The sequence below is a fragment of the Cucumis melo genome, chromosome 3 (genome assembly GCF_025177605.1).
Source record: "Cucumis melo cultivar AY chromosome 3, USDA_Cmelo_AY_1.0, whole genome shotgun sequence".
NCBI classification, from domain to species: Eukaryota; Viridiplantae; Streptophyta; class Magnoliopsida; order Cucurbitales; family Cucurbitaceae; genus Cucumis; species Cucumis melo.
This window is the reverse complement of record NC_066859.1, coordinates 29,874,758-29,894,646: the sequence shown is the minus strand read 5'-3', so window position 1 is coordinate 29,894,646 and position 19,889 is coordinate 29,874,758. Positions and strand designations below refer to the sequence as shown.

The window sequence follows — 19,889 nt, the reverse complement described above, 5'->3', positions numbered from 1 at the left end:
TATATTTTGTAACTCAATAACTAAACCCGTAATTGTCCACATAATCAATTAGATATATTATTTTCCGTTTGGGTGTGTGTGTTTTCCTGTGTTTTGTTTAATTTGTTAGGAATGGGAAGAGGGTAAGGGTTGAAAGTGTTTTATTAAGTTGATTATTATAAATTTTTGCTTCCAATTAAATAAAGGAATTGATCCAATCTAACCAACCTTGGCAATACGTGAAGATATTATTGAAAATGACGATATATTATTGCTCTTCAGATATTATATTATACTAAGATTATGATTAGTACTTTAATGAGAATGTCGTATTTGTGTTCCTACTAAAATATTGAATTCACACACATATATTTTTTTTTTATAATTAAAATAATTGATTGATAGAATCAGATACCAAAAGATTTAAAAGGAATTATTAAGTGAAAAGGGGATGAAAAGTGACTAAAGAGCAATACGAAAACCACCCATTCAGTTTGATATTTTTTGTTCTCTTCTTTCATAATACAAAGGAAACTGGTGAAATATTAGGTTACTTAATGACGTTACATGATAAATTTAAAAACTTAGGTGGAGTGGTTAGAATTTTATGATGAAATTTCATACTACTTATGTTGTTGTTTTGTATTTAGGGAATTTTAGAAATGATGATTTATAATTGATATAATTGTTGAAGAGAAGAAAAAAAAGAAAGGAGATGAGAAAAAATGACAATAATATGAAATTATATGTGGGAAAGGAAGGGAAGGACTTTTGGGAGAGCATTGAATGCGGTCCTTCGGTTAGGGATATGGGGGAGCCCAGCGGCCAGCTTTCGTATATTTCGTATAAAATGTTTAATTTTGATTTATTTGTTTGAGAAAGTTATTATTATTATTAAAAACGAATGAACAAAATGTAAGATGAAAGGAGTGTGGTAGCCACAATTTTACGCATTCAATATGTTGAGATATTGCTGTTGCTTCCTCTCTATGTAATTTTTCACTTTTTTTTTTCTTTCTTTTTCAATTTGGAAAAATCAAAAGCTTTGATAATTTTATTAGAATCTCCTCCTTTAATTTGTAGTAGTTGAACAATTGAATTTTTGACCTTAAGAGGGTGAATGTATGTAAACTATTCGAATTAAATAACATTGAAAAAAGTTGTAGTTATTTTAATTAGTGTTTGGTATTTAATTTGAAGGTAGATTTTTATAAATGTTGGGGGTTAATGTGAAATGGGAATTGATATGGACCCAATGGTAGGTTAGAAATGAGTGGGAAATTAGGGGATGGGCAGTGACAATAACTTAGGGTTTCCAAATTGGTGAATTTGAGAGCTTAGTAATATTGAATGAAGTGAAGGGAGATTGAGTTTGAGATTAAGTGAAGAAGTGTCCCACTAACTTTTATGTTACTTTATAAAGGAAAAAAACAACGAAAAAGCAACATAAAGAAACACCTTTTTTTGTTAGGAAGCTTCATCTTTTTCTCTTTACCCACACGAAGGAAAGAAAACGAAAGGAGTATCCTTACCACTGTGACCCATCCAAAAAATTTGTTGATGGAGGGCCTTATATCAAGTAAGAAAAAGTTTAAAAATTAAATGAAACATATATGTATTACCACTTCAATAACCATAATTATTAGTATTACATTGTTTATGAATAACATAAAGTTGAGAAAGGTTCGACTCCAATAAATCCGTACCAAATGATATGTGAATGTCTATCATCCTTTATCTTTACTATATTTTTATAAAATCCGAGAATCATATACAAAACAAATTACGTCAAGAAACCTCCAAAAATCATAATGGCATTCCTAAGGACAATAGGGATGAATTAAGAATAATTATACTAATGCTTAGGTTAAAAGTTAAACTTCGCTGGTTTCTATCATTTATTTTCTTTTAACTAAAATTTTTAGTATTTATCAATTTCTTTTTCTAGTATAAAATTTATTGATTGCTTTTAATTAATTTATATATATGAGAAATAATCATAAATATAATAATTAAATTTAAAATATTAACATTTTAAAATAATTACAAATATAAATTCTTGAAATTGCTATTTGCAAATGGGCCTTTTTTTTCTTTTTGGGCTTTTGCATGGGCCTCTTCTTCAATCCCCCTTTCACGCCTTTTGCTCGGGTCCTCGGGACCTAATTTTCATCTGAAACATAGGATGACAAATGTTTGTCTCAAAATATACTTTTCTATAAATACTTTTCAAAGAGATAATTCCACCTCTTGTTTGGGTGCATCAATGATTTATACCTCGAAGCTTAAAAATTATTTATTTACATTCTTAATATTATATAGGTTTACGATTAAACAATTCTCTGAACTCATTAACGACCTGTGTGTAAAAGCTAAATAACTTCGTTTCTGATTTTGATGGAACATTATTAAACCCTGTAAGCCATGGTTGCAAAATTTGGGAGATCATTGTGGACTTGTTTCAGCTAATGGGTAGCCAAGTCATTTTGTAGTTTTCCAACTATAACCAAAGTTCTATTTTATTTTTTTTATACAAAAAAAAAAAATAGAATGTATCTTTTCAGCATTAGAAACAGTATCCATAATAATAAGAGCATGTTTCCTTACCCATACTTATGGATAAAATTATTAAAAAACCACATGAATTATCTAAATGATAGATTCAATTTTTGTACTATGAACATTAATTGTGCCAACTGCGCTAATAAACGCTTAAAAGAAAATTTGACACAAACTGAGGACTTCTACAGTGTTGCTTCAATAGTATCTATATGAAAAAACAAATTTAGGAACTATCTGGTCAACAGTAATCGAAGGATCAGTTTGTAAAGTTCATGTTTGGATAGAATATTTTGAGTCTAATTTATAATACTAAACTCTCTAGGTGGTTTTGATCCAACTTTCTGATCTACTCTTGTTACGTTTCTGAAGTCCATCTACTTTCTCTTTTTTTTCTTTGTCTTTAAGTTTTCATACATGTCAACATGTCTCACATTTTGGGTAATCTAATAACGTTGTAGCTCCCCAAGAGTAGCTCCTACTTTGAAGAAAACAAAAATGAAAAGTTTGAAAACTTCTCCCAGAATTTATGATGTTCCTGTGTATAATTTAGGCTTATTTTTCCCACTCTCGTTTCACTCGGTCAATTGGGGGAATCTACTGGAACATGAAACATGTAATGGCCGGGTTCACCTTGGAAGTGGTAAGTGAAGAAGGTAGACGGTGCAATGAGAGGGGTCCACGTAGGCATACGCACTAACAAACTGCAATATGTGGAGGTGTCAAAATATGATTGGTAGGTCTCCATAGCAATTATTTCCACGTAGAAGTCAAAAACCCCATGTAGAACTTACTACACAACCAAAAATGGTAGAAGGAATCTTACTACTTACTGCTCTGCTTACTGCTTCCTTTTTGAAAAAGAAAAAAGAAAAAATATGACAGTCTGGAATGTGCTGGTCGATTTCACTACCATTTAATAATTACGCCCTCCTGAAATCCCAACAAAAAAAAAAAAAAAAACGCTTTAAATACCCTTCAAAACCACCCAAAATATCCCACACTACAATTTTCTCTTCATGTGCCTTAGCTTTAACTTAGTTTGTTGTTCCTCAAGAAAATGAAGTTCCTTCATCTTCTTACTTGGCTTCTCCTTCTCACCTCCTTCCTGGAGCTCTCATTGGGTGCCCCAGGTAAAGAAATTAATTTAACGTTTGAAACTGAACAACAACATCATATAATTTTGTTGTAAAGATAACACGTACGGTTTTTTTATTACTTGTTTTGTGTGTGGAAGGTTTTTGCGGTTGGAAATGTAGAAGGAGATGTTCCAAAGCTGGGGTAAGAGATCGGTGCATGAAGTACTGTGGGATATGCTGTGTGAAATGTGGGTGTGTGCCTTCCGGGACTTATGGGAACAAACATGAATGCCCTTGCTATGGGAACTTGAAGAACTCCAAGGGCAATTCCAAGTGTCCTTAATTATATTAAACCCTAAACCCTTTACTTTATTGCCTTTTCCCAACCTATGTGTGTTCTTCTATATGGACCCTTCTTACTTCAACTAAATGAAAAATATCTACGTCTCCCCGAATATATATCTAAATTTACATCATAATTCATCATGTGGTAAATTTAATTATCTTTGTACGAATTATAAAAAAGTGAAAATGCAATATCGTTATCACTCCACCAGAATGCAAAAATGAAGAATAAGTATGGGAGTGGCCTAACATGCATGTGATTTTGAGCCCTTTTCTTAAAATATCTATCTTATTTACCTCTCATTTATTTTTGTCTGCCAGGAAATTTTGAAATAAGTAATAGAATATTATAGACTTAGGTTATTTAAGTTTAGGTAAATTATTTTAATTTGAATTATAATAGTACATTTTTTAACTTTGAACTTTGTGGACTTGAAAATGAAATTGTAAGCACGTTAACACGGCAACAAACTAAGAATTTTTAAATAACACTCGACAATCGAAAGTATTTATTATAATTTTATATAAACTTGGTCCCAAATAACCTTAGAAGTTAAAAGTGTGTGTATGTGGAGTTTTGGGTGAGAAGTCGTTTTAGTAAAGATTGAGTTGTTTTGTATAGAAGGATTGTGTTCACGTGCGGTGTACGATGTGACAACTACACTTTTACTGTTTCTTCTCTCCAATTAAATGCCAGGGTAAATTTTGTAGTACTATCTCATTAATTGCCCTATAAAATAAAATCATATTACTCTATATTACTTCAACTTGCATAAAAATAGTCCTTTAATTAATAAATTCACATTTTCTAATCTCCTTACTCTAACTTGTTTGTAAGTTCAAAGATAAATCATATTATTGTTAGTTGAATATTTTTTATGCAAAAAAATGAAAACTTTTAAGACTTAAATTGGTTAACTTTTACAAAAATTGTTGAGGAATTTGTAATTAATCAATCATAATTAAAGCCTATATTAGTAAATATTCTATTAAGGTTGTAGGTGGTAAGAAATTAAACAATTCTTGAGGAATGGAATAGAGATAACAAAGGTAAAAATTATTGTTTAAACTTCAATTTTACTGTCACAGCAGAGTCAAAAGGTGGGGAGAAGTCGAAGTAAAATGGGGCGAGGCCTACATTTGGCCCAACATGGTTTGGCTCTGGGCATTGTAAGGCCACCGCCTTCGCTCATGTCCACCATCTCCTCCCCCACTCTCCGCCACTCAAAACACTGAATCAAAGACCCCAAAGTAAGCCCCACCATCCGCATCGCCAATCCCTCACCGGGACAACCCCTCCGCCCCGCCCCAAACGGCAGCCATCTCAACCCCTCCTCCACTTCCCCTACATCCTGGAACCTCTCCGGCCTAAACTCTGCTGGGTCCGGCCATGAATCGCCGTCGTTTTGAATGGCCCAGTTGTTTACGAGCAACATTGTGCCGCGAGGCACGTGGAAGCCTCCAACGACGCAGTCTTGGGAGGACTCGTGAGGAACCAGCAATGGGGCGACTGGGTAGATGCGGAGCGTCTCTTTGAGAACAGAGTGGAGGAAGGGTAGGTTTGAGAGATCGGATTCTTGAAGGAGTCTGTTTGGACCCACGTGGGTGTCGATTTCTTCTTGGGCTTTGAGGAGAGAATTAGGGTGGTTGAGTAGTAGGGAAAGTGCCCATTCCATTGTTGCTGATGATGTGTCGGTCCCTGCTGATAGCATCCCCTGTTTATGTGTATTTTATCCAAAATTAATTGATGGACAACAAGTTTTTGTAATAGAACTAATTGTTAAACTTAAGGACCAAAGGAAAATTGTTGGAAGGAAAGAAGTTTTACTTGCATCATGCATCGAATGAAAGCATCCGTATAATAGTGAGGTTCAGTTTGTTGCAAATCCAAAAGAACATCCGCCATTACTCTGGATTCTTTCATTTCATCTCCATTATCCCTTCTCATCCTTCGTCGTTCCTCAATCAAATTCTGCATAAACCCATCTCTTAAACCTTGCAATCTCTCCATCCTTTTCTCAATTCCACTCCACAACCCAACCCATTTCAAAAAACTTGGCAGAAAGTCCCCCATATTCGTAGCCCCACTCACTTTAAACCCTTCCTTCACAATCTCTCTGAATCTCTCTGCTTCCTCCGATTCTCTCTCCCCGCAATACCGCTTACCAGCGATCATCCTCATCATCACATTAAGCACCGTCTCGAAAAACACCTTCTTCATCTCCACCATTCGAAACCCATTTTCTCCAATGCCTCCGCACAGCCTGCGAATCAAGAACTTCACTTCCTCTCTTCTCACGCTACCGTACATATGGACTCGGTTGGGTGAGAGAATCTGGAGGGTGGCGATGCGTCTTAGGTTGCGCCAATGGGGTCCGTAGGGGGCCCAAAGGATGTTGGTGTAATTGCAGCCAAGGTGCTTTCCGACGGAGAGCCGAGGGCGAGAGGCAAAAGCGATGTCGTTTTTGGTTAGACATTCTTGTGCTGCGGATGGGGAGGAAATTAGGAGGACGGGGCGGGAGCCAAAATGGAGGAGAAGAATTGGGCCGTGTTGGGCGGAGAGTTTTGCGAGGGTGCGGTGGAGGGGGTTCTTGAGGAGATAAAGATGACCAAGAATGGGGAAGGAACCCCCGGGCGGGCTCGGCGGGAGCCGCTCCCGGCCAGTGTTCTTGGATTGAAGTAAACGGAGGAGGAAGATGATGATTATTGGTGGGAAAACTAAAAGAAGTTGGTCAAGGAAGGGAAGAAACAAGCCGACGAACCGAAACATTTGACCTTAATCAGTAGAAACGGGCAGTGAAATGGGAACAGATTCTACTAATAAAGGATGGACATAGGATGTAGGAATAATAGGATCAGAATTAGATTTGATTATAGTGTCGCTGTTGTGTTAACTGTTTTAAGGGCGGCAAATAAAGGATCTAACATTTAGTGAGATGATAAGAAGAAGAATATTTTCAATCTTAGATGCTCTTGCAGTTGAAGGCGACTCTTGTAAGTTGTAATCCCAAATTTACGTATAATCTCCTTGTAAAAATCGACCCTGGGGAGTGGCTTATGGTATTTCTTTGTTGAAACAAAACATGGAGTTAATTAGCAGGTATTAGTCCAAGTAAATATTATCGTATGTCTTGTTTCTCCTCTGGTTTGCCCACAAACTTCCCTTTCCAGAACTCTCTTCTTTCTTAGATATGTGATTTTCCTTGTGAAAATATTTTGAGTGATACTACTTTATTATCAAATAAACGTTTGTTCAATAGTTTTAATTTCATTTTAATTGAATAATATACCCTAAATTGATAAAATGGATTATTTGTTTTAATAAGAAATATCAATTACGTAATCAATCTTCCAATAAGTATTAATAAACTAAAGTAAAACTTAGGTCTAATTACATATTTGGTCTATATACATTTTTTTTTCTTTGACATTGTATTTATTGGCAGCGAATTTTAACATCCGTAAACCTTGAATTATGCTTATTTTTAATCCTTAAAAATTAGGATTTATGTGACATACTCTTTTGCAAATAAATGGATAGGTAACTCACAAATTATCACTTTTGTTCTTAACCACTAAATTCTTATTTTTAATGATAATATTCAAAATCTAATCACATCTTAATATGATTAAACGAAACACATCTCAACAATAATTATCCTTAAGTCAAAGGTTTAAACCCATGATGTAATGAATGCTACAAACTATTATATTAGATACAAGACAAGCGATTTGACCTCCAGCACATCATTCTTTTTAGTGTTGTTCTAGAAGATAATTTTTGCTTAGCTCTAAGATTGTTGAATAGTAATCAGCCCCACATGAAAATATTCATCATTTAATATCTTATTAATGGAATAAATGTTGATCTTCTCTATAAAGTATAAACACCGATGATAATGCCTTTGCATTTCAAACCTCAAACCTTTGACTTCGTCTGCAACATTGCGCTGGACTTCCTATTTCAATGGCTTTCTTTTTCATAGCTTTAGTATTTGACCGTCATTGTATTTTCTATACCTATACTAAATTTCTAAAACTCTTTTTATATCACTTCTCCTTGTGTTCTTCCATTATTATAACAGGAGCTTTGTTGATTGACTGGCAATGTGGCAGTGGATTGACGTACTTGTTGAGATAATACAGACAAAATTGACCAAGAAATATATAGTTTTTTATACATGGATTTGTTGTATTAATATAAATAGTGTGTTCCATTAATCCTTGTTCAAATTCACAACACACACCCAATAGTTTTAGAGCATGGGAGCCCAAACCCCTGTTGTTGAGTTTTTCATATCTGTTACAATTTTAGCTTTTACAGCCTCATTTTTCATGGTTGAATCAGTCAGATTGAGCATTGAAACAGACAAACAAGCCTTGATTTCAATCAAATCTGGATTTACCAATCTCAAGCCTTCAAATCCTTTGTCTTCTTGGGATAATCCGAACTCTTCCCCTTGCAACTGGACTCGTGTCAGTTGCAACAAAAAAGGCAACAGAGTTATTGGGCTTGATCTTTCAGGCTTGCAAATTTCAGGCTCTTTAGACCCTCATATTGGTAACCTCACTTTCCTTCATTCTCTTCAGCTACAAAATAACCTCTTAACAGGACCAATTCCTCATCAAATTTCTAAACTTTTTCGCCTCAATCTCCTCAACATGAGCTTCAACTCTCTTGAAGGTGGATTCCCTTCAAATATCAGTCACATGGCTGCACTTGAGATCCTTGACTTAACTTCCAATAACATAACATCCACTCTTCCTAATGAGCTTAGTCTTTTAACCAACCTGAAAGTCTTGAAATTGGCACAAAATCATATTTTTGGTGAAATCCCACCTTCATTAGGCAACCTTTCTTCTCTTGTCACCATAAATTTTGGTACAAATTTTCTTACTGGACCAATTCCAACCGAGCTGAGTCGTCTTCGAAATCTTAAGGATCTTATCATCACCATTAACAATCTTACTGGTACTGTTCCTCCTGCCATATACAACATGTCTTCTTTAGTTACTCTGGCTTTGGCTTCCAACAAACTATGGGGAACATTTCCAATGGATATTGGTGATACACTTCCTAATCTTTTGGTCTTCAACTTCTGTTTCAATGAATTTACTGGAACAATTCCTCCTTCCTTGCATAATATCACCAATATTCAAATCATTCGTTTCGCCTACAATTTTCTTGAAGGGACAGTTCCGCCAGGTTTGGAGAATCTACATAACCTTATTATGTATAATATTGGGTACAATAAGCTCAGATCCGACAAAGATGGGATTAGTTTCATCACTTCTTTGACAAAAAGCTCTCGCCTTTCTTTTCTTGCCATTGATGGCAACAATTTCGAAGGCCAAATTCCTGAGTCCATTGGAAATCTTTCTAAATCTCTTTCCATATTGTTCATGGGAGGGAATCGTCTCTCTGGTAATATACCTCACACAATAGGGAATTTAAATGGCTTGGCTTTGCTGAATTTGAGCTACAACTCATTATCAGGAGAAATCCCATCTGAGATTGGCCAATTGGAGAACCTCCAAAGCCTTGTTTTGGCCAAGAATCAGTTCTCAGGTTGGATTCCAAGCTCCTTGGGAAATCTTCAAAAGTTGACCAATCTTGATTTATCTGGAAATGAGTTAATTGGTGGCATTCCCACCTCTTTCAACAACTTCCAGAAGCTTCTTTCCATGGATTTATCCAACAATAAGCTAAATGGAAGCATACCCAAAGAAGCTCTCAATCTCCCTTCCAGTACTAGACTGAACATGTCCAACAATCTCCTTACTGGTCCTCTCCCTGAGGAAATTGGGTACCTTTCAAATCTCTTTCAGATTGATCTCTCGACCAATCTCATATCTGGAGAGATTCCGTCGTCGATCAAAGGTTGGGAGAGCATGGAGAAATTGTTCATGGCAAGAAATAAGTTATCAGGTCACATTCCCAATAGTATAGGAGAACTCAAAGCCATCCAAATTATTGACCTCTCCTCAAATCTTCTCTCTGGTCCAATCCCTGATAACCTTCAACATCTAGCAGCTCTTCAGTATCTAAATCTCTCTTTTAATGACCTTGAGGGAGAAGTTCCTAAAGGAGGTATCTTTGAAAGCAGGGGCAATGTCAGTTTACAAGGAAACTCAAAGCTTTGTTGGTATTCCTCATGTAAAAAGAGTGATTCTAAACATAACAAAGCAGTCAAAGTCATAATCTTATCGGCTGTGTTTTCAACACTGGCATTGTGTTTTATCATTGGTACGTTGATCCATTTCTTGAGGAAGAAGTCAAAGACTGTACCATCCACTGAGTTGTCAAATAGTAAACATGAAATGGTGTCTTATGATGAGCTACGTTTGGCGACAGAGAATTTCAGTGAGAAAAACTTGATTGGAAAAGGAAGTTTTGGGTCTGTCTACAAGGGAAAGTTAAAGGAAGATATCCCTGTAGCAATCAAGGTTCTTGATGTTAACAGGACTGGTTCTCTAAGGAGTTTCAAGGCTGAATGTGAAGCTTTAAGGAATGTGAGACATCGAAATCTAGTTAAACTCATCACAGCATGCTCAAGCATAGACTTCTCAAACATGGAATTTCGAGCTTTGGTTTATGAACTTTTGAGCAATGGGAGTTTGGATGAGTGGGTTCATGGCCAAAGAAGCCATGAACATGGAACCGGGCTCAATATCCTTGAGCGAGTAAACATCGCCATCGATGTGGCTTCAGCTATAAATTACTTACACCATGATTGTGAACTTCCTATAGTTCACTGTGATTTAAAGCCTAGCAACATTCTTCTAGATGAAAACATCACAGCAAAAGTAGGAGATTTTGGATTGGCTCGGTTGCTAATGGAAAATAAAAACGCTCAATCTTCCATCACTTCCACACATGTCCTAAAAGGTTCAATTGGTTATCTTCCTCCAGGTTTGTCCATCATAATGAATAAAATTCCCCTACTTTTGAAGAGCTTTTTAAGTTAACTAACTTTCGTGGATTAATCTTGATATTACTACAGAGTATGGATTTGGGGTGAAGCCAACAACAGCTGGAGACGTGTACAGTTTTGGAGTAACATTGCTGGAGCTTTTTACAGGAAAGAGTCCAACAGATGAATGTTTCACTGGAGAATTGAATTTGATAAAATGGGTGGAGTCAAGTTATCCAGAAGATATAATGGAAGTGATTGATCATAAGTTGCCAGAGCTTTTTGAGGATTTAGTATACAGAGGTCGAACCATCGGTTCAGATATGCAAAAAGATTGTTTGATCAAAGTAATCGGAGTTGCACTCTCATGCACTGTGAATACTCCAGTAAACCGCATTGACATGGAGGATGCAGTTTCAAAGCTTAGAAGTGCTAGAGACGACCTTATTCGTCCTCCAAATCAAAATAACGTGTCTAAATTGATAAGAGTTCTGTAATTTGGTAAATATTGTTATACTTTCATCACTTCAACAAAGACAAAAGAGGTCAACCAAAATAAAAGCTTGTCTAATATTTATTGCTTGGTGCGGTGCAACACGCATATGCAAGTTCAATTTATGTATGTGGGTATTGGTAAATGAAGTATTTGCTAATGTCCGGTTAATATAAATAAGTTGTGAAGCATTTCATTTGTTGTTTGGAAGATTGTTAAGAGATTTTATGACCATCATTCTTGGTTGAGGTCTCTGTGCAAGATGTGGAAAGCAAGCAATAAAATTATTTCAGTTTTTTTTTTGTCTGTTTTCTCTCTTGTTTTTTCCATTCAAACAAAGACTTTTAGACATTTCAAATTCTATGAAGATTTTTCTTTTAATTTATTGTATCTAGAAAACAATAAAACACGTTTCCGTATAATAAATATTAAGTTACAAGTTGTATAATGTAAATTTTGATACAAAATTTTCTCAACGTATCGTTACTTATGAAGCTGACACTCTTTTATTCATTAATTAAAGTAAAATCGTCCTACTATAGAAAAAGTAAGTTTAAATGTAAATTTTAGTTCATAAACTTTCTAGTTTGTAATATTTTGCTGTCTAAGATATATTTGGCTAAAGGACAAAGAGTAGAAATTCAAATGCCTCTTAAATTTATAAGACGTCCGTCTTTGTCAAATTTCATCTTTGTTCAATTTTTGTCCTTAAACTTTTAAAATTTTTAATTTAGCCTCTAACTTTCTTTTTTTTAAAAAAATAATATTTTAGTTGTTTGTATGACTTTTCTACCTTAAATCCACTCTGTCCAATGTGCATCTTCTAACTTAGACTTAGATTAAATGACAGAAGAAAAATATGCAAAATTTCCGCTTTTCTATTTTGAAACTTAAGGACGATGGTCCTTTGACTTGACCATTCTTCAATAAACTTAACCAACTCTTTCGTCATCTTCTTGGAAGGTCTTCACGCTTGCATAGATTAGACTCTCTCCTCTTTCACAATTCTCATTTTCACATAGACATGGCTACTCCTTGTCAAATTCTTCAGTTCATTAAGGCTATAACTCTCTTGAACTGTGTATTCCTTAGTCTTGGGTCTACCATGCAAAGCATCCACACTGACAAAATAGCATTGCTTTCATTCAAGTCTCAACTAGACTCATCAACTGTCAGCTCTCTATCCTCATGGAACCAAAATTCATCGCCTTGCAACTGGACTGGTGTCAACTGCAGCAAATATGGCACCAAAAGAGTAGTTGAACTTCGTCTTTCCGACATGGGACTGTCAGGTTTCATAGATCCTCATATTGGAAACCTTTCTTTCCTTCAATCTCTTCAACTTCAAAACAATTATTTCACAGGATCAATCCCTATACAAATTCATCATCTTTTGCATCTGAGAATTGTAAATATGAGTTCCAACAACTTACAGGGAGGGATAATTTCCGTGAACTTCAGCTCAATGCCTGCCCTGGAGATTCTTGACTTGTCATCAAATAATATCACAGGTCGACTTCCTGAACAGTTGGGTTGTTTAACCAAACTAAAAGTCTTGAACTTGGGAAGAAACCAACTCTATGGCACGATTCCTGCAACCTTCGGGAATATCTCTTCCCTTGTTACCATGAACTTGGGGACCAACTCTTTGAGTGGATCCATTCCAAGTCAAGTGGGTGACCTTCAAAATCTCAAACATCTTGTGCTTCGTCTCAATGATCTCTCTGGTGAGGTTCCACCTAATGTGTTCAACATGTCTTCACTACTCACCCTTGCCTTACCTTCAAACAGACTACGGGGAACATTTCCAGTTAACATTGGAGACAATCTCTCCAATCTTGAAGTATTGCACCTTTGCTTCAATCAATTTACTGGAACAATCCCTCACTCAATCCACAACTTGACAAAAATTCAAGTCCTGCGCTTTGCTCACAATCACTTAAGTGGAACACTGCCACCAGGTTTGGAAAATCTCCATGAACTTTCGTATTACAATATTGGATCAAATAAATTTTTTAGCGTGGGTGATAATGGACTTAGTTTCATAACTTCTTTGACAAACAACTCGCATCTCAGGTACCTTGCAATTGATGATAATCAGTTGGAGGGTATGATTCCAGATACCATTGGAAATCTTTCAAAGGATATCTCTATATTGAACATGGGAGGGAATCGTATGTATGGCAGTATACCCTCTTCAATATCGAATTTGCGTGGCTTGTCCATGCTAAATTTGAGTGAAAACTTGTTATCAGGGGAAATTATACCTCAAATAGGTAAGTTGGAAAAGCTAGAAATACTTGGTCTGGCCAGGAATCGATTTTCTGGTAACATCCCAAGCTCTATGGGAAATCTCCATAAGTTGATTGAAGTTGATTTGTCAGGAAACAATTTGATTGGTAAAATACCAACATCTTTTGGGAACTTTGTGAATTTATTCTCGTTGGACTTTTCCAACAATAAGTTGGAAGGAAGTATACCGAAAGAGGTTCTCAGTTTGGCTCATTTAAGCAAGGTTCTAAATCTATCCAATAACCATTTTAGTGGGTCTCTGCCTAAAGAAATTGGGTTACTAAAGAATGTCATTGCCATCGATATCTCTAATAATCGTATCTCTGGTGATATTGTACCTTCAATCAGTGGTTGCAAAAGCTTAGAGAAACTGATAATGGCCAGGAATGAATTCTTTGGTCCAATCCCGGTAACTTTTAAAGATCTTAAAGGCATCCAACATCTTGATCTCTCTTCAAACCGTCTTTCAGGCCCCATTCCTTATGCGCTTCAAGATATAGCAGGCCTTCAATATTTGAATCTCTCTTTTAATAACCTGGAGGGAGCAGTCCCTATGGGTGGAGTGTTTGAAAGGATTGGCAGTGTTTATTTAGAAGGTAATCCAAAGCTTTGCTTGTACTCTTCATGTCCAAAAAGTGGTTCTAAACATACCAAAGTAATTAAAGTCGTTGTTTTTACCGTTGTATTTACAACACTAGCACTCTGCTTTATCATTGGTATGCTGATCTATTTTAAGAGGAACAAATCAAAGATTGAACCATCGATTGAGTCGGTGAAGAGGCAACATGAAATGGTTACTTATGGTGGACTGCGTTTGACAACAGAAAATTTCAGTGAGAAAAATTTGATTGGAAAAGGAAGTTTTGGCACAGTGTATAGGGGAAGTTTAAAAGGAATCCCTGTGGCTATCAAGGTTCTTGACATCAACAAGACTGGCTCTATAAGGAGCTTTCTGGCTGAGTGTGAAGCGCTGCGGAATGTGAGACATCGAAATCTCGTTAAACTTATCACATCGTGCTCCGGCATAGACTTCTCAAACATGGAATTCCGAGCTTTGATTTACGAATTTTTGACCAATGGAAGCTTGGAAGCGTGGATTCGAGGCCAAAGAAGCCATGAAAGTGGAAGCGGACTCGATATTCTTGCACGAGTGAACATTGCCATCGACATCGCCTCAGCAATAAATTACTTACACCATGATTGTGAGTTTCCCATTATTCATTGTGATTTGAAGCCAAGCAACATTCTTCTAGATGCAGACATGACAGCAAAAGTAGGAGATTTCGGATTGGCTAGCTTACTTACAGAAAGTGGAAGGACCCAAAATTCTATCACTTCTACCCATGTTCTAAAAGGTTCCATTGGTTACCTTCCTCCAGGTTTGTTAACAATCACATTCACATGTGACGTCATAATATAAATAAAATGAATGCTTAGTCAATCAATTTTGAGTGCTATATAAATAACTATGGAGAATGTTGATATTGCAGAGTATGGTTACGGAGTAAAGCCAACAAAAGCAGGAGATGTGTACAGTTTTGGAGTAACATTGTTGGAACTGTTTACAGGGAAGAATCCAACAGATGAATGCTTCACAGGAGAACTGAATTTAGTGAAATGGGTAGAGTCAGGTTTCCGGAAAGATGTGATGGAAGTGATAGATATCAAGTTGTGGAAGCATAGTTTGGATTTGGAGTATGAAAATCAAAACATGATCAGTTTAGGTAAGGTGAAGGATTGTTTGAAGGAAACAATTGAAGTTGCACTGTCATGTACTGTGAATTATCCAGCAGAACGTATTGACATCAAAGATGTAGTTTCAAAGCTTCAAAATGCCAAAGAGAAGCTTATTTGACTTAATAATGCATTACTTTGTGAAAAGATAAAAGGAAAATAAAAGTAGTATTCGTTCTTATGAGCATTACTTGTTTGTCATTGAAATTTAACCCAAATACATTGCATAGGAAAACTCAAATTACTTTTCCAAGACAAGAATTTCCAACAAAAAGAAATCTTTTTCCAAAATCACAAGTAGGGTCAATAACAAACGCACTCAATCTTATTCAATTCTAATTTTCTCAAAGTCGCCGGTTGCAATAAATAGAGCAGATTCATTTACATCACATAGATTCACTATTCAATTGTTTAGATAAATATTTAAATTATATTTATAAACATTTTCAAAATCAATCCAAATAAATTTTAAACTATATTTTGAGAGTGTTTTAAAAGCTTGGAAATCAAATCTCCAACTTACATACAAATACTTCAAATGAATTTTAATTAGCCACACAAAATGTTTGTTGGACTTTGGACTAAACTTGAATAGTCATAAATTGTGATAATAACAACCGTTGCAAGTAATTCTCTTAAATCTCACGCTTCTTAATAAACACCATAAGTTCAAAAGAAAGAACTGACTTGGTCTTTGGTATAAAATTCAAGTTCTCACAATTTCAACTCTCATGCTGAGCATTCTGACCATGAGATGGAGCCTTCTCCAATCTCCACGGAATCATATTTTTCCAGAACCTGGGCCACCGTTCATGGCGAACTCCATACTATAAATTAATTCATTTTCCTCCCCCATTCAAATCCAACCATCCAGACATGGCTTCTCACTCAACCCACTTCCAATTCGCCATTTTCACCACCATTTTAATTTTGAAATTTTCTTCATTTCCGACCGTTATGTCAGCCACTTTGAATCTTGACACAGATAAACAGGCTCTTCTTGCAATCAAGTCCACATTTCAAAACATTCGGCCTCCAAATCCTTTGTCTTCATGGAACAGTGATCAAACTTCATCTCCCTGCAAATGGGTCGGCGTTACCTGCACCGGAGATGGTAAACGAGTTGTTGGCCTGAATCTCACCGGCTTTCTACTCTCCGGCTCCATTGATCCTCATCTTGGAAACCTCTCTTTCCTTAATTCACTCCAACTCCAGAGCAATCAAATAACAGGGCAAATTCCACATCAAATCACCAATCTTTTTCGCTTGAGAGTTTTGAATATGAGTTTCAACAATTTACAAGGCCAATTACCCTCCAATATCAGCAACATGGTTGATCTCGAGATCCTCGATTTGATGTCAAACAGAATCAATGGGAGACTCCCTGACGAACTCAGCCGCTTGAACAAACTCCAAGTTTTGAATTTAGCACAAAACCAACTCTATGGTTCAATTCCACCATCTTTTGGTAATCTTTCTTCCCTTGTTACCATAAATTTAGGCACAAATTCAATCAATGGCCCCATTCCCTCCCAATTGGCTGCTCTTCAAAACTTGAAGCATTTGATTATCACCATCAACAACCTCTCTGGCACTGTTCCTCCTCCAATATTCAACATGTCTTCCTTAGTCACTCTGGCTTTAGCCTCCAACAACCTTTGGGGAACATTCCCCAAAGATATAGGAGAAAAGCTCCCAAATCTTTTAGTATTCAATTTTTGTTTCAACAAGTTTACAGGAACAATTCCTGAGTCATTGCATAACATCACAAAAATACAAGTCATACGCTTTGCTCACAACTTTCTTGAAGGAACAGTGCCACCTGGTCTCGAGAAGCTTCACAATCTCTCTATGTACAACATTGGATACAACAAGTTTGTGGGTTCAGATACAAATGGAGGCCTTGATTTCATCACTTCATTAACAAACAGCTCTCGACTTGCCTTTCTAGCTCTTGATGGGAACAATTTTGAGGGTGTGATTCCGTATTCGATTGGGAATCTTTCCAAGGATCTTTCTAAGTTGTACATGGGAGAGAATCGTTTTTATGGGAATATACCTTCGACCATTGCTAATTTGCAAGGCTTGTCTCTGCTGAATTTGAGTGATAACTCGTTATCAGGTGAAATCCCATCTCAAATTGGCAAATTGGAAAAGCTTCAAATGCTTGGTTTGGCAAGGAATCAACTTTCTGGTAGAATTCCAACTTCTTTGGGTGATCTTAGAATGTTGAATCAAATTGATCTATCAGGAAATGATTTGGTTGGTAACATACCCACCTCTTTTGGGAATTACATTAACCTACTTTCCTTGGATTTGTCAAAAAATAAGCTTAATGGAAGTATTCCAAGAGCCACCCTTGCCTTGCCTGGTTTAAGCAAGATTTTGAATCTTTCCAATAATTTTTTCAGTGGGCCACTTCCTGAAGAAATCGGTTCTCTAGAAAATGTTGTCACCATTGATATCTCTAATAACCATTTCTTTGGTAATATTCCTCCTTCAATTAGTGGTTGCAAAAGCTTGGAGGCATTGATAATGGCCAACAATGAATTCTCTGGCCCTATCCCAAGAACTTTTAAAGATCTTAGAGGCCTCCAGCTTCTGGATCTCTCCTCAAACCGTCTTTCAGGTCCCATTCCTAAGGAGTTTCAACAATTAAAAGCTCTTCAAACTCTGAATCTCTCTTTCAATGATCTCGAAGGAATTGTTCCAACAGAGTTGGAAAATATCACTAATCTTTACTTACAAGGCAATTCAAAGCTTTGTGATGAACTCAATCTCTCATGTGCTGTGACAAAGACAAAAGAAAAAGTGATCAAAATTGTTCTTGTCTCTGTTTTATCAGCAGTGTTAGCAATATCTATTATATTTGGTACTGTGGCTTGCCTCATGAGAAGAAAGTCAAAGGATAAACCATTCCAATCAAGTGAATTACTGAAGGGAATGCCTGAGATGATATCATATCGTGAGCTCTGTTTGGCAACTCAGAATTTCAGCTCAGAAAATCTGATTGGAAAAGGGAGCTTTGGGACTGTATACAGAGGCTATTTGGAACAGGGGACTGCCATTGCTGTCAAGGTTCTTAACATGGAAAGAGCTGGTTCAGTAAGAAGCTTTCTAGCAGAGTGCGAAGCTTTAAGAAACGTAAGACATCGAAATCTTGTTAAACTAATCACTTCCTGCTCCAGCATAGACTTCCAACGAAAGGAGTTTCTTGCTCTGGTTTATGAGTTTTTAAGTAATGGAAGCTTGGATTCATGGATTCATAAGCATAAACTTCATGCAGACGGAAGTGGGTTGAATCTAATTGAGAGATTGAACATTGCCATTGATGTTGCTTCTGTGTTGGATTACCTTCACAACGGTTACGATGTTCCAATTGTGCACTGTGATCTGAAGCCAAGCAACATTATTCTGTCCGAAGAGATGACAGCAAAAGTTGGGGATTTTGGTTTAGCTCGTTTACTGATGGAAGGAGGAAATAACCAATCTTCTTCCATAAGTTCCAGCCATGTCTTAAAGGGTTCCATTGGCTACCTTCCTCCAGGTTAGCTAACATTACAGCTTTGTCATTTATTTAAAAGAATAACTTAGTACTGAATAATAATAGCTTAATATGAACTTGATAATTACTAGATTTTTTTAGACTAAGCAAGCAATATCTCCGTTTCGATATTGCAGAATATGGAGTGGGAAGAAAGCCTACAACAGCAGGAGATGTGTACAGTTTTGGAGTAACGTTGATGGAGCTTTTTACAGGGAAGTGTCCAACCCATGAAAGCTTTTCAGGAGATCTCAATTTGATCAAATGGGTTGAATTGGCTTATCCCAAGGACATGGATGAAATAATGGACACTACACTATTAGAATTGGGCAGCAAGTTGTACTACCAAGAACAAGAGATTGACCCAACCAAACAGTATGATTGCTTCACTGATGTAATGAGCGTTGGACTCTGTTGCACCGTAGACTCGCCTGAAAAACGCAGTTGCATGAAAGACGTGTTGTTGAAGCTCCAGATGATAAGAGCCACTCTTATCCGTTCTCCAAATGCGAATGAGTGAACCGTTAGTAAAAGCATCAATTCTGAGCCGAAGGTTTTTTGTCTTCAGAATGGGCTTGAAAGTGTCGTATCTATAAAGATGTGGAGGTAGAGAGCAGGAACACAAAAATAGTAAATGCACCAGCCGGGAATCGAACCCGGGTCTGTACCGTGGCAGGGTACTATTCTACCACTAGACCACTGGTGCTCATGTTGCACACCTAAGAATTAGCATTACTAATTACTAAGACTGTATTGGGTGTAAAGTTGTAAGACTCACAACTTTTATTTAATGTACAAACTTAATATGAACAGATATAACCTCGAACATTGTATCTTCTCTGCTCTTAGACGACAGAATTGACTTCCATCTATGGTTAACAAACAATAACCACAACAACTAATCTTCTCAAAAAATTAATTCCATTTCCCAACTGAAAAGAGCAATCCTC

General features: G+C 36.4%; 5 protein-coding genes across 5 annotated transcripts; 4 read left to right on the top strand and 1 right to left on the bottom strand.

The window, feature by feature from the left end:
* Window positions 1-3,527: 3,527 nt before the first annotated feature.
* On the top strand, window positions 3,528-4,112 carry LOC103487854 (peamaclein-like). The gene is made up of 2 exons (XM_008446360.3): window positions 3,528-3,671; window positions 3,776-4,112. The coding sequence occupies exons 1-2, from the start codon at window positions 3,599-3,601 to the stop codon at window positions 3,958-3,960; spliced, it is 258 nt and encodes an 85-aa protein (XP_008444582.1). The 5' UTR covers window positions 3,528-3,598; the 3' UTR covers window positions 3,961-4,112.
* An 886-nt stretch (window positions 4,113-4,998) lies between these two features.
* Window positions 4,999-7,097, bottom strand: LOC103487855 (cytochrome P450 81Q32-like). Its single transcript, XM_008446361.3, has 2 exons — window positions 5,791-7,097; window positions 4,999-5,677 (listed from the first exon to the last, which is right to left on the bottom strand). Exons 1-2 carry the CDS (start codon window positions 6,730-6,732, stop codon window positions 5,057-5,059), a joined length of 1,563 nt encoding a protein of 520 aa, XP_008444583.1. The 5' UTR covers window positions 6,733-7,097; the 3' UTR covers window positions 4,999-5,056.
* Window positions 7,098-8,228: 1,131 nt separating this feature from the next.
* On the top strand, window positions 8,229-11,574 carry LOC127148500 (probable LRR receptor-like serine/threonine-protein kinase At3g47570). Its single transcript, XM_051082419.1, has 2 exons — window positions 8,229-10,875; window positions 10,967-11,574. The coding sequence occupies exons 1-2, from the start codon at window positions 8,298-8,300 to the stop codon at window positions 11,371-11,373; spliced, it is 2,985 nt and encodes a 994-aa protein (XP_050938376.1). The 5' UTR covers window positions 8,229-8,297; the 3' UTR covers window positions 11,374-11,574.
* A 782-nt stretch (window positions 11,575-12,356) lies between these two features.
* Window positions 12,357-15,582, top strand: LOC103487857 (putative receptor-like protein kinase At3g47110). Its single transcript, XM_008446363.3, has 2 exons — window positions 12,357-15,040; window positions 15,152-15,582. Exons 1-2 carry the CDS (start codon window positions 12,394-12,396, stop codon window positions 15,514-15,516), a joined length of 3,012 nt encoding a protein of 1,003 aa, XP_008444585.3. The 5' UTR covers window positions 12,357-12,393; the 3' UTR covers window positions 15,517-15,582.
* A 363-nt stretch (window positions 15,583-15,945) lies between these two features.
* On the top strand, window positions 15,946-19,765 carry LOC103487858 (probable LRR receptor-like serine/threonine-protein kinase At3g47570). The gene is made up of 2 exons (XM_008446365.3): window positions 15,946-18,942; window positions 19,077-19,765. The coding sequence occupies exons 1-2, from the start codon at window positions 16,272-16,274 to the stop codon at window positions 19,457-19,459; spliced, it is 3,054 nt and encodes a 1,017-aa protein (XP_008444587.2). The 5' UTR covers window positions 15,946-16,271; the 3' UTR covers window positions 19,460-19,765.
* Window positions 19,766-19,889: the final 124 nt, after the last annotated feature.

Coding starts and splice junctions, on each gene's coding strand:
- LOC103487854 (XM_008446360.3), top strand. CDS start 3,599: ATGAAGTTCCTTCATCTTCTTACTTGGCTTCTCCTTCTCACCTCCTTC. Junction 3,672..3,775: donor GCTCTCATTGGGTGCCCCAG/GTAAAGAAATTA, acceptor TGTGTGTGGAAG/GTTTTTGCGGTTGGAAATGT.
- LOC103487855 (XM_008446361.3), bottom strand. CDS start 6,732: ATGTTTCGGTTCGTCGGCTTGTTTCTTCCCTTCCTTGACCAACTTCTT. Junction 5,678..5,790: donor TCATTCGATGCATGATGCAA/GTAAAACTTCTT, acceptor ACACATAAACAG/GGGATGCTATCAGCAGGGAC.
- LOC127148500 (XM_051082419.1), top strand. CDS start 8,298: ATGGTTGAATCAGTCAGATTGAGCATTGAAACAGACAAACAAGCCTTG. Junction 10,876..10,966: donor AATTGGTTATCTTCCTCCAG/GTTTGTCCATCA, acceptor ATATTACTACAG/AGTATGGATTTGGGGTGAAG.
- LOC103487857 (XM_008446363.3), top strand. CDS start 12,394: ATGGCTACTCCTTGTCAAATTCTTCAGTTCATTAAGGCTATAACTCTC. Junction 15,041..15,151: donor CATTGGTTACCTTCCTCCAG/GTTTGTTAACAA, acceptor TTGATATTGCAG/AGTATGGTTACGGAGTAAAG.
- LOC103487858 (XM_008446365.3), top strand. CDS start 16,272: ATGGCTTCTCACTCAACCCACTTCCAATTCGCCATTTTCACCACCATT. Junction 18,943..19,076: donor CATTGGCTACCTTCCTCCAG/GTTAGCTAACAT, acceptor TCGATATTGCAG/AATATGGAGTGGGAAGAAAG.